Source organism: Grampus griseus (genome assembly GCF_964374135.1).
Source record: "Grampus griseus genome assembly, chromosome: 3".
Lineage (NCBI taxonomy): Eukaryota > Metazoa > Chordata > Mammalia > Artiodactyla > Delphinidae > Grampus > Grampus griseus.
The window spans coordinates 58,836,099-58,848,428 of NC_139019.1; the positions used below are offsets into that span (position 1 = coordinate 58,836,099).

Below are 12,330 nucleotides of genomic sequence, written 5' to 3' on the forward strand. Positions count from 1 at the left end.
CATTTACTGTTTTCAGTTACGACTCTACATCAAAAATAAGTGGGAAACTAGGGACCATTAATTGGATGACAAGAATAAACATATGCCAAATTTTCTACCTTATCAGGTTCAAAATTTGATTACTAGAAAATGTTACTAGAAACATCTATCACTTAAAAAAACAAGGCTTAAAAAAAAAAGGCTGAATTTTACACTAAGCATAATTTCAGGAATCATGCCCTTGATTTTTTTGCACCTTACATACAGCATCTTCATACCAAATGAACTATGAAAAAACTGAAGACAAAACAGATTTGAAATAGAGGTGATGGCACTCCAATTCTTACCTTTTCTTTCACTTCACATTTGAATCACTCAGTATGCCATTTTAGGAGGCTAGATCTAATTGGATCTTTCTAATATTATTAATATAGAAACTTTAATAGAAAATTGTCCTTTGATGGTACAACAAAATTGTATTGAGCAAAAGTCTCAGAAGGGCTCAAACAGAGCTTGGATCTCTTTTTCTTACCCATATGAAAGGAATACAACTATGCTTATTGTTACAGAGTCATAAAGGGATCTGTTGGATACAATAATTTATTAACAACAAATTAACAGTGTACTGTTAACCCAAAAGAAAAATGGTCAAGGACATGAATAGCCAATTCACTGAAAAATGCAATTAGCCGAGAAGAAAAATAACACTTTTATTCTATCAGATTGGCAAATATTAACTGAATAATAATATTCAGTGTCCGTATAGCAAAAGAAAACTGACCTGGGAGTGTAGCTGGTTCAACTTTTCTAATGAACAGTTTGGCAATAAGAATAAAAAACTTGGGTGTGTGCATGGCCTTTGTCCTAAAAATTCTACTTCTATAAATATATTCTAAGGGAAAAATTGGATAAGTGTACAAAGATGTACATACAAGGATGCTGTATATACAAGGATGCCCATGTAGCACTATTTATTAAATAACAGAGACTAACTGAAAATAAACTAAATGTTCAATATTAGGTGAGTAGGTAAATCTAGTATTCATATCCATACAACAGACAAGGAGATCTAGACCTATATTTACTGATGGGAACATGGGCCTAATTATATTTGTGCTTTAAAAAAACAAAACAGCTAGTTACAAAACAGTATATATAGAATTACCCACTTTGGTAGAAAAAAACAAGTACTAAGGTGTGTGTAATCAATATGTGACTGATTTTATTTAATTTACATATATGTGGAAAAAGGATATGCATAGGAATATTAATAGTGATCTAGTAATTTTATTTACTCTACTTTCTAGTTCAGCTAAATTAGCATTCTATTACTTATACTGATACAATAAAAAAGGGAGGGGTAAAATAAATAATTACCACAACAATGATGTTACTATGCACAAAAGTGGGAAAAAGCTTTACCCAGAATTGTTTTTGTAATGGTGATGCTCATCATATATTAACCCAAGATGTACTACCCACCCTTTGATTTTCTTTTTTTCTTTCCCCCAACTAAGGATGCTTTTAATTTCCCTCTGATTTTTGAGGTGACATCTTTAGGTGGTAACTGTTATAGAAATAAATGTGGTCAAGAAGATCCATTTATAAATCTAAGTCCTTCCTAATTTCTATACACTTTCATCGAGAGCTACTTCATTTCCAACATCTGTCCATCAGACAGATACAGATTCACGTGTTGCTACTAATTTCCTAGTAGAGTCACATATTTTATTTGAAGTTATTTTCAGGGAATCTCTCAGTTCTACATTTAAGTATCTTACTCAAGCAGGACTATGACCATTATTTCAACAAGAACAAAACAGTCATGAGCCAAGACTTATAAGTAGATAGCAAAGCCAAATTAATCAATAGTTAACTGCCAGAGCCCAAGTCTGCTAATGACAACAAATACTTTAGCAAGGAAAATAAATACTTGAAGACCTCAATGCTGTTTTCCTTCATTTCCTCTTCTGGAATATAAAACAGTAGAATAATCAAAAGTTTAAAAAAAGAATCGGATCAATAACAAACATCATACATTAGAAAAAAAATACTAGAAAGATTTTTCTCAACTTATACACAAAAGTTACACAAAAAATTAGGTAAAGAAGCTACAATTTGACAGTCTTATAAAAATGTGGACACCTGCTTCTCAGTGATAGTTCACCTGTATTCAAAGGCTTTCAGCTGTTTTATATATCTCTATAGCTAAGGACCAGGTCTGGGTTCTGAAGCCCTAATTCTTAGGCACCTATCAGCGGCTCAAATTCTTTTCTTGCTCTCATTACATTTTAAAAAATTTATAGCCTATATATTTCTATATTTTAAGGGAAAATGGTGACCAGTACTGATGTCTTTTAGTTAGTCTGTTAATTTATTATTTTAATGCAAGGTGGAGCTTAATTAAGAATAAACCAAAGTCTCCCAGTATAATCTAGTTTGGTCAATGATTTAGTGAGTATGTCACTATTTTAAAAGCATACATAAATGAATGAGCAATAGGTAAGAAATATTGTAATAAATCTGGCTAAGGGTAATTTCTGATGAGGAACTGATGCATCTCTTTCCCAAAAATGTTCAAGGAAAAAAAAAGCTACAAAAGTCAGAAAAAAATTTAAGTCTTAAACTTAATTTTCTTATTTATTACATAGTTGAAAACTAATGTAAATTTTATTTGTATGCCTGTTTTAAACTGACTTAAAAATTTTTTATTGGAACACTCTGATAGAGAAAAAATAATGTAGATAAGTTTGATTAGCTCAAAGAAATAATATTATAATGATAAAAGCTCACTTACTGAGCACTTACTACATGCTAGGTTCTAGCTCTATCACATTCCTAGCTAGATGACAGAAGCAAAGCACAGAGGAGTTAGAAAAGTTGTCAAACATCATGCAGGAAACCGGATTTAAACTTGGTCATTTTGACTACAGAGCTCAGGTTCTTAACATACTATGACATATTGCAATCCAATAAAATGCAAACACCATAAAAATACAAAGTTGAATGGCAAATATGTGAAGATTAAAAAAAATTTTTTAACCTAATGCTGATGCTAAAAAAATATTCCTCCATTGATACTTTGATTTTATTATGAGGGCAGAGACTGCAAGCATCCAGCTTCCTGTCCTAAATTCCTAACCCGTGCTGATACTAAATAATTTAAAATCAATTTCCATAGATTTATCATATGGACTGGAATACTCATTTCCAGGGATAATTTGCCAAAGCAAAACGCAACCTGTTCAATGAAGCTTAGTATAATGGTAATGAGACAAATTTTATTTAAAAAATTATTTCCCTGTTGAAAATATTATGAAATATTTTAAATTAGGTTAGAAGTAAGGCTTGAAACCTGCTTTAATGCTATAACATATCCTATAGACCATGTCCACAAAAGTTGCTGAATCCTGTCTGAAGAAACAGATATCACAGGATAGTTAAAAACCAGGTACCTTCTATTCGTTTCAATTCAATTTGAAATCTTTCAGGAGTATCTCCTATATGGCGAAATTCCAAGTTATTCACAATAGAGGATACAAAGGGCACATGCAAGCCTGACAGAGGAACTATTTAGCAGATAAGGAAGGCTTTCTTTAATGCTTGATGTTACTATTTAAAATTCAAAACCAAAACAAGTGGCCTAACCAAAAGATTTCTAGGAACTGGGAAAGCAGGCTGAAATATAGCACAGAAAGTCTCAAGTCCACTCTATACATTCATACAGTACCTGGGAGCTGAATCTGTGAACATCGTCAGAGGCACTGACTAGATCAATGGAAGACATGGAGGAAGAGCGACTATAGGGCTACCAGAGACAGACAAAGAAAAAACCAAGTAATCAGAACAAAGGCACAACAGAGCATTCAGTACCAACTTCCAAACACAAGATAAAGAAAGAGAGAACAAAGCACTATATGAAACAAGCTCAGCAGCAAGTGCTGACTTCATGCACCTATTATGTGTTATGCTCCAGAACCGAATGCAGTGCTTCCAATAATACAAAATAATACCACTTAACCCCAAAGGAAAAAGAGATCTAATATCACTGGCTATGCTTCTGGTTAACTATTTTGGACAAGCTACTCCCTATTCCCCCACCCTTCTTTCCCCCTTAAATAAAAAAGAAAGAACATTATGTTCAGAAGATTTCTAGCAGTTCTGGAGGATGTATATGGAAGAAAACATGTAATACCAAAAAATCTCATTACTTAAATTCAAGAAAAGGAAAAAGACTTTATATAACAGGATAGTTTCGTCAACAGTGAAGAAAAATATAGCATATACTTTTAGTGAACTGTGACATTAGCTTACCTTTTGGACAAATCTATGAGTCCCCACAGAAGAAAAGGCATCTCCAGATGGCATTGAAGTAGGCCAATGTAACCTGACCTTTTCACTCTGTGACTAAGAAAACATATAATGTTAAATGGGAAGGTTTCGAAGTGTATTTTGCAGCTTAAGAATGGATAATATAACATTTAATTACTGAATACTTTAGTTCTTATAAATATTTGAATTATGAAGTTACTCTAAAGATACAAAGATACAAGCCTTGCCAAATCTTGACACTTCATGTATCCCAATTTTCTTCTTTTGGATTCCGTAGACACTACCAAGGATTAGTTCTTTTATTTTTGCTCCCAGTCAGGATTTCCAATACCAGCATAGCACCATTTACCATGAATCAACCTTAACACTGCTACCAAAATAATTTTCTTATCCTAACTCTGGCCAAATTATTCCAATCATTCCACATCATCAGGGCCTTGGAGGGCTGTATTATTTGAACCAATAATCATTGTTTGCTTCAGTTATGTTCAAAAGAACATATCATGTATATCTTTGTCTCCTTTCCATGAAGGTATTCTGCCTTCATCCCATCACCTCACTCTTGTTAAGCTGCCACTTAACCTCTTGCCTCCTTCTCAGCTTGCCTAGTTTCTTCTCACTTGTTCAATAAATATTTACTAAATATACTGTACCAGAAACTATGCTGTATTGTGTGTGTGATTATCTTTGTCATATCAACGTGCCTGGCTCTCAGGCAAAGAAAATCATGGTCTGTTTAATGACTTGTTTTTATCTACTAGAGTGTCAGGAATAGACTGATATTAAATGAGTTGATCGCCCTGTGAATATTTCTTTTTTCTAAAGCATACAGAAGTTTTTATTGATTCTCTTCAACTCCAGCTCAACCACCATATTGATACTCAGTGGAGGAGCATTTTAGAGCCAGAAGGGATGATCTGAATCATCTTGTCCAACTCCTTGTTTCAGATTAGAAAACCAAGGCCCAGAGGATTTAAGTGATATGTTTAGAGCTACACAGTTACTGGCAAAACTAAGACTAACTTGTCTTGACCTCACAGTTTGCTATTCTTCACGAAATAACACATCTTAGATTAAAACAAAAGTGAAAACACAGTGAAGGGGGAAAAAAAAAAAACACCCAAAACACCCTAAAAAACCAAATACAATGATGCTATTTCAGATACTTTTGGCATCCAAAATTAGACCTTATTTAGGAACTGAAAGTTCTATTGAGTGCTGTGTAGCATCTTTTGGGTATAAAAAATGAGCAGTAAGCTTTTATAAATTAATGTGACAAACTTTTCATCACTGATAAAATACAGGGGAAAAATAAGCATGAAAAGCAAACAGCCACTATTGCAGATGACTTACCCTCGGATAGATAGATCAGTAAATGGGCATAATAGCCATGACTGCCCTAGCAATCAGAGGGAATAAACAAGCCAATTCTTCTATGCAAGTTAATTTGTAGTATAAAACTGATACACATATGATTTATTTGCAAGATGCTTAAAGTCTTGAGAAGAATAGCTAAAATTCATCTTTAAGTACCATCTAGTGGTAATATATGGTAACTGCATTGTTGCAGAATTAAAGGTAAAGGCTCAAATTAATCTTGACACTAGAGTTAAAGGATTTTAGAAATGCCTTCCTTCAATTTCCACAGAAGGAGCTGGGTATAACTGCTGTGAATTTAATGATGAAAAAACACTGAGCAAAGTTAAAAGTGAGGAAGTAATTAAGGTGAAGGTAGTGAAAGCAATAAATGAGTTAATAATAAAAACTGAATGGTACTAACATAGAAGAAAAATAAATTCTTGGTCATCTTCCTTTTGAATTCATATGGCGCTTGGTGGTGAAGAGAAATTCAAAGAGACTGTTTTACTCAGAGCAAATATATACTTTGTATTAACAGAATGATAATAGGTTGGATACTTCAAGGGGAACAGGCAGAATATTTCCATTTAATTTCATGTTAATTATGCATGCCTGCTTTAAACAATCATTAGTCTTCTTTCTATTGCTTGGAAATTGGTCAATAAAGTGACTTATAAAGATTCTTCTACATTTGTGACTCACTGTAGACGAGAGTTCATTTTTAGGTTATTAGGATCATGATTTCAAATTCTATTTATATGAATAACATACATCAAGGATTTTTAATAATTTTTAATAATATACATACCTGTTCTTCTATTTTATCTTGCCTGTCAAGAGCAGCTTCCACAGCATCAAAGAACTCTTCCTCATTAATCAAACTGTTTGGGCCTTCCTATTCAGACATACAGGGGAAAAAAAAGCTGTTGATTCAAGAAAATAGAAAACATTGATAACCCTGGCATGGCATTAACTCTAGGAGAAAGTTGAAAAGTGAGCTGACAAACATTTCTGAACCAGTTAGTACACTAGGTAATATTATCACAAAGATGAACAACATATTGCTCTGTGCAAAATCAGTGCACAGAGTGTTACAATTAATTCACTCACTCAGTACTCAAATACTTACTGTATATTGACCGACACTGTGTTAGGGCAACAATCTAGAGCAGGGGGTTGGTGAACTATGGCCTGTGGGTCAATTCTAGTCTACTGCCTACTTTCAGAATGGGCTTTAAGCTCAGAATTTCATTTCTAAATGGCTGGGAAACAATAACAACATTTCATGGGGAATTCCCTGGTGGTCCAGTGGTTAGGACTCTGTGCTTTCACTGCTGAGGGCCCAGGTTCAACCCCTGGTCAGGGAACTAAGATCCCACAAGCTGAGTGGCATGGCCCAAAAAAAAAAGGAAAAAGTAAAAAAAAAAAAAAAAAAAAAAATTCATGACATGTGGGAATTATATGAATTTTAAATAAAGCTTTATTGGAATATAATCATGTTCATTCATGTATGGTTTATATCTGTTTTCATGGTACAGTGGCAGAGCTGAGTACCTGTGACTTGAGGACTTATCGACGGAAACCATATAAAATTGCAGGAAGGTTTTAAGTACAAAGTTGCAGATCTATAGCCAATGAGAAGTACAGATAGGGCTTCTGAGGGGAACCTTCCTATAAGCAAAGACAATAATATCATAGAGAAAAAAAAGTTGAACTGATGCTTGAAAGCCTGCTTAGAATGGTAGAGCAGTGGTTCTCAATCACTTGGGGAACTGCCTGGGGAACCTGTTAAAATGAAAATTCCCAGGCCCCCATTCGCAGAAATTACTTTGCAGTAGGTCTTGGGTGGAGCCAGGAATATGCGTGTTTAATAAGTCCTCCAAGTAGTTCTAATGCAAGTAGAACCTCAGCTGTATCAGAAGATAAAAATATAAAGAACAATAGCAAAATGGAAACAAGCAAGCTATGTGTGTATCTTGCTGTGTTAAAACAAATTTAAGTGGACTATAAGTGGAACAATAGCTTTGTTGGGGCCCAGAGTAGGCTACCCCAAAATGTGCCTCAGTGGCACATTGATTATTTTGAATTAAGGTTACTCAAGAAATGGCCAGTGCCACAGGAGACACTCCTGTCTCCCTGAAAGCAGGAAACAAATCTCATGTGAAATGTGTATTCCCTGCATCTGGAGGTAGGACACCATTATTGTCAAAGATAGGGAATCTGGTCTGAGAAGCAGGAAACCTATATAAACAAATCTTGTTACATTTTAAATTTACTACTCCAAGTCCAAACTCTGTTTAGATTTTTCACTAATTGGGCACCCCAAACCTAAGTTTCTTTGCCCTCACAACTTCGTTGTTTCTTTGTTGAGAGTATAAAACCTGCCTGCTTTGGCCACTGTTTTGGTCCCATTTCTGTGGGACCCACACACACATGAAATAAAATTTGTTTTTCTCCTATTAATCTATCTTGTGTCCATTTTATTATTAGTCCAGCCACAAGAACTGAAGAGGGGCAGAGGGGGAAATATCCCTCTCTACAGCAGCTTCATATTACTATTAAACTTGAGGCAGGAGATAGATGGGCCCCTGGGGCAAACAGCTGGAGTTCGTTCTCTGTGGATACTCTATGATGAAAATAGGAGGAGGAGGCTGGGCCCTGCCCAGATAGAAGATAAGAGAACACATATTTCTCATTCTTGAAGTCAGGAGACCTCCCTGACTACACATGCACAGAAAGGCTCCTTGGAGGTCAAAAAGGGAGGGGGCGCCACCCCACAGTAAGTGATGCTAACTACCCATAGGCCTCTTCAGTAGAATCCATCTCGGCTAAGAGATGTGCGTGCACACATGGGAGGATCCTGAGATATACCAAATACGAACTCTGAACCAGGCAAATCAAAATGATTGGCCAAAGGAAACCGGGAAGAAACGCCCCATATAAGTGATTCAAACTACCACGAGGGCGTGACTCTCTGAGTCTGCCCCTGTGTCTATCCACACGTACTGTACTCTTTTCTTCCTCCTAATAAACACTTTACTTGTTTCACTACTTTCCGTCTTTGTGGGAATTCTTTTCTGCAAAGCTGAAGGGCCAGGGCCTTGTCACTGACCACTGGTCTAGTGGCTAGGATTTGGTGCTCTCACCACCGTAACCCGACCTCAATCTCTGGCTGGGAACCGAAACCCTGCTTCAAGCCTCTGCAAGCTGAGGCCACCTGAGATCAAACTGAAGGCTGAAAAGGCAGGCTTGGGTTTAAGTTCCCCCAATTTTTAAATATACAAAATAAGACACGTGGACAATTGTGGGTCTGTCTGGAATAAATCCCAAGTCGTCACTACTCCATTAAAAAGTAGAAGCAACATCATCCCTGCGCTGCCACAACCTGGGGCCACACAAGAAGAGAGGGAAGAACCATGCTGTAATGCTCCTGTCATTTCGCACAGGCATATCAGAAATCTTGATTCAATGTAGTAGTTCTTGTAGAGTTATGGGGATCCCTCAAAAGTCACTTCAAACCACACCCCCCCACACAACTTTTAATTTAACTACAACACTCATATAGAACAGTACACATCTTGATGAATTACCATTAAGTGAATATAACTGCAGGGGAGCAAAACGTACCACCCCAAAATGTCTCTTTGGCATGTGGATTATTTTGAGCTAAAAACAATTAAGGCCCAAAAGACTCAGGAAGAAACTTTGACCTTCCCCTCTCACTGCCTAAAAAAATTTTAGATAGAGGGTCTGTTCCTGGAATAGAGCTATCACTAGAGGTATCTGCGAAGAACATTGGCTAGGTGTTACGGGGGAAACTCAGCAGGGTCTAGAGACCAGAGCCTACTGTGTGTCCCACTGTTTCTGCATGGCCCAGCAAACATTTGTTTACCAAACATTTGCATTCCCATCTTCCTGTGAATTGTCTTACACCTCTTTTAAGTTCCAAACCACTATGCCCACATTTTCTTTTGTCTTTAGCTGAAGATGGTATTTAAAGTGAGGGTTTCAGTCATTTTATTGAGTTACTCAGTTTTCCTGGATCTCTCCCACATATACATATTATTAAACTTTGATTTTCTGTTAATCTGCCTCATGTCAATTTAATTCTTAGATGAGCCAGAAGAACATAGAAGGGTAGAGGAAAATTTATTCCTCCCTGACATAACCATCTAATGACCAGCTGGATCATGAAAGAGTCCTGAAGGACTCCCTTTATAAAGTCAAAACATTTCAGACACTTAACTGACAGCAGTATCACTTTGGTCTCTGCTGATATGAGAAAAATATAAAATACCCCAAATCTATTCTGAACTCAAACATATTTTCTAATGATTTAAAAATTCTATTGATCATAACCACATCTACTCTTTAAAAAATTGTAATACTCATTCATTCTATTCAATTACATCAGTCTCAGAAGTTTACCAGTTGGGAACTACAGCGTTAAAAATCCGAGGCAGAACTAAAGTAATTGGAATAAATTTTCCTTTATTAAAAAACTTGAACACTTTTATCTCATCACGCTTACCAAAGAAAAGAGCTACTTATTGCTGAATCTATGGGACACTTCATAGTCTTTATCTACTTGCCCTAATTATTAGCAGCATTTCTTATGTTAATGACTCTCTTTGGAGCCATCTTTCCCCTGCGAGTCTTAATTTCCCAGTTCCTCTCTAAGTAAGCACTGTTCTTTGGGTTCCAGGGCAGGCGCCTCCTCTGTCTACCCCTTAAACGTGAGTGCTCCTCAGGGTTCCACACTTGCTCTCCCCACAGCATTCTTACTCATTTCTGTGACTTCAGTCTTCTTCTGATGATTCCCAAATTCATAGCCTGTCCATCTCTCTCCTAAGTGTTAGATCTTTACATCTAATAATATATAAGATGGAGTGTTCAAGTGAATGTTTCAACTCAGATGCACCGTGTCTAAAACCTGTTCTTCCCTCATCTCCATACCAATCTATCTAAGGCAGAAACCTGGGCCTGTTCTTGAATCCCTCTTTTTTCCCTCATTCAGTCACCACACCCTTCAGTTCTACCTTCCAAATATCTGATTTGTCCATGTAGGCTATCTTCAATTCTCACCTGTAATACTGAAAAAGTCTCCAAGCCCTCAGTCACAACAGTCAACTTCAGTCCACTCTCCTCACTGCAGGAAGTAAGAATGACTTAAACCCATTGCCTGAGGATACTGGTTCTAGCCAGTCTTGCCACTCCCTACTTTTGATTGGCTCTACCCTCCACAGATAAGTGGTTTGCGTTACCCTGCGGCAAAATGCTCTTTTTCTTCTGGTCTCCAAATATCTTCTTTCTTCTCAGCCCCTATAAGCAAACACTTTACAGGCTATTCACCTGGTTAACAAATACTCAGCTGACTCATTCTTAAGGTTTTAGCTCAGACGTCGTTGCATCTGGAAGCCATCCCTGACTCAATATCTGTGTTCACAGTGTTAAAGTGTTCCATAACATACATTATTCTAATTGCCTGTTAACTACTCTGTGTTCCCATTATGTACGCAGCTAAGGCCCTCAGGCAGGACCCTTGTTTACCTTGTTCCTTGCAATATCACCCATGCCTAGCAGTGTCTTACATTAGTAAAATCTTAAGGCACGGATTTAAGATTATAATTTCTGAGGCCACAGATGACAGAAACATTTAAACTTTGTTCGATAACTAGAACATCATGAATGTTTGGTAAGGATCAAAACAAAGTCATATTTTGAATTACTGTCAAATCCATGCAAATGTAGTATGAACACAAGTAAATACAGATGGTTCAAAACTCCAAAAGGGGAAAAAAGTGTAAAACCAGGCCCTAGTTTATTTAAGAATTACATAACTTGATACTACAGGGATTTGAAATAAAATTCATACTTTATGGCAAGACAAGGAAAATTTAAACGTAAAAAAATTTTCTCTGCCCTTTGGCCTCCTCTTTCCCCCCTACTCTGTACTGTATATCTGCATTATGCATCCTGACCAAATCTTCCCCAAGAATACCAGCCCAGTCCTAAGGTGCAACATTTTCCTAGCATCAACAAGACAACTCCTTAAAAGATAACCTTCTTTCTTGATCTTGTAAGGGGTCACATGACTTACAACCTTGTTCCTGTAAAACTGGATTGTGTCAACTGTCAATATTACATCATTTGATGTACCGCCCTCTGTCTCAAAAAACTTATATTACTGTGCTTTGACTTCTAATGGGCAGAACAGTCCTCAGTTTGGCTCAAATAAAATTTCCATTTCTTTCTCAGATTGACTGATTCATTTTTGTTGACATGCATGGTTTAGCTGGCAGGATATCAGAGATACCCACTAGTGAACACCTGGAGTCAACCCAGAACTAGTGCTCAGTACCAAGCATGGGTCCATTGAGCCCCACCAGCTTCTCAGTACTCCTCAGGTGTTCTGGTGAGCTCTCCTAATATCTGGATCTCATTGTTTGAGTAATGATCCTGAAATTTTATTTGAGCTGTTTCACTTAAGGCTTGGAGTCTTAAGGGGCACTGGTGCAGTTCTTGGGCAGGACTTCGGGGATCTGGACAAGGGGCCCAGGGAAACATAGGTGGCTGGGTTTTTGTTAACTTTGGCTTACATTGAAAAAAGTGAGTTGATATATGTTCTGAACAAAGCTTTTGCTAGTGAAATGAGAGACT

The 12,330-nt window shown here is 36.7% G+C and overlaps 1 protein-coding gene across 2 annotated transcripts in view; it reads right to left on the minus strand.

Annotated features, from left to right (window-relative positions):
- Positions 1-12,330, minus strand: part of CERT1 (ceramide transporter 1) — a 128,566-nt gene that overhangs the window by 23,407 nt on the left and 92,829 nt on the right. Inside the window, exons 9-11 of one of the 2 annotated variants that reach the window (XM_082650090.1) lie at positions 6,479-6,565; positions 4,294-4,386; positions 3,710-3,787 (exon numbers count right to left, since the gene is read on the minus strand). In XM_082650090.1, coding sequence (XP_082506216.1) covers positions 3,710-3,787; positions 4,294-4,386; positions 6,479-6,565 — 258 coding nt within the window. The remainder of the gene's footprint in view (positions 1-3,709; positions 3,788-4,293; positions 4,387-6,478; positions 6,566-12,330) is intronic. The other variant, XM_082650089.1, reaches the window with a different exon arrangement.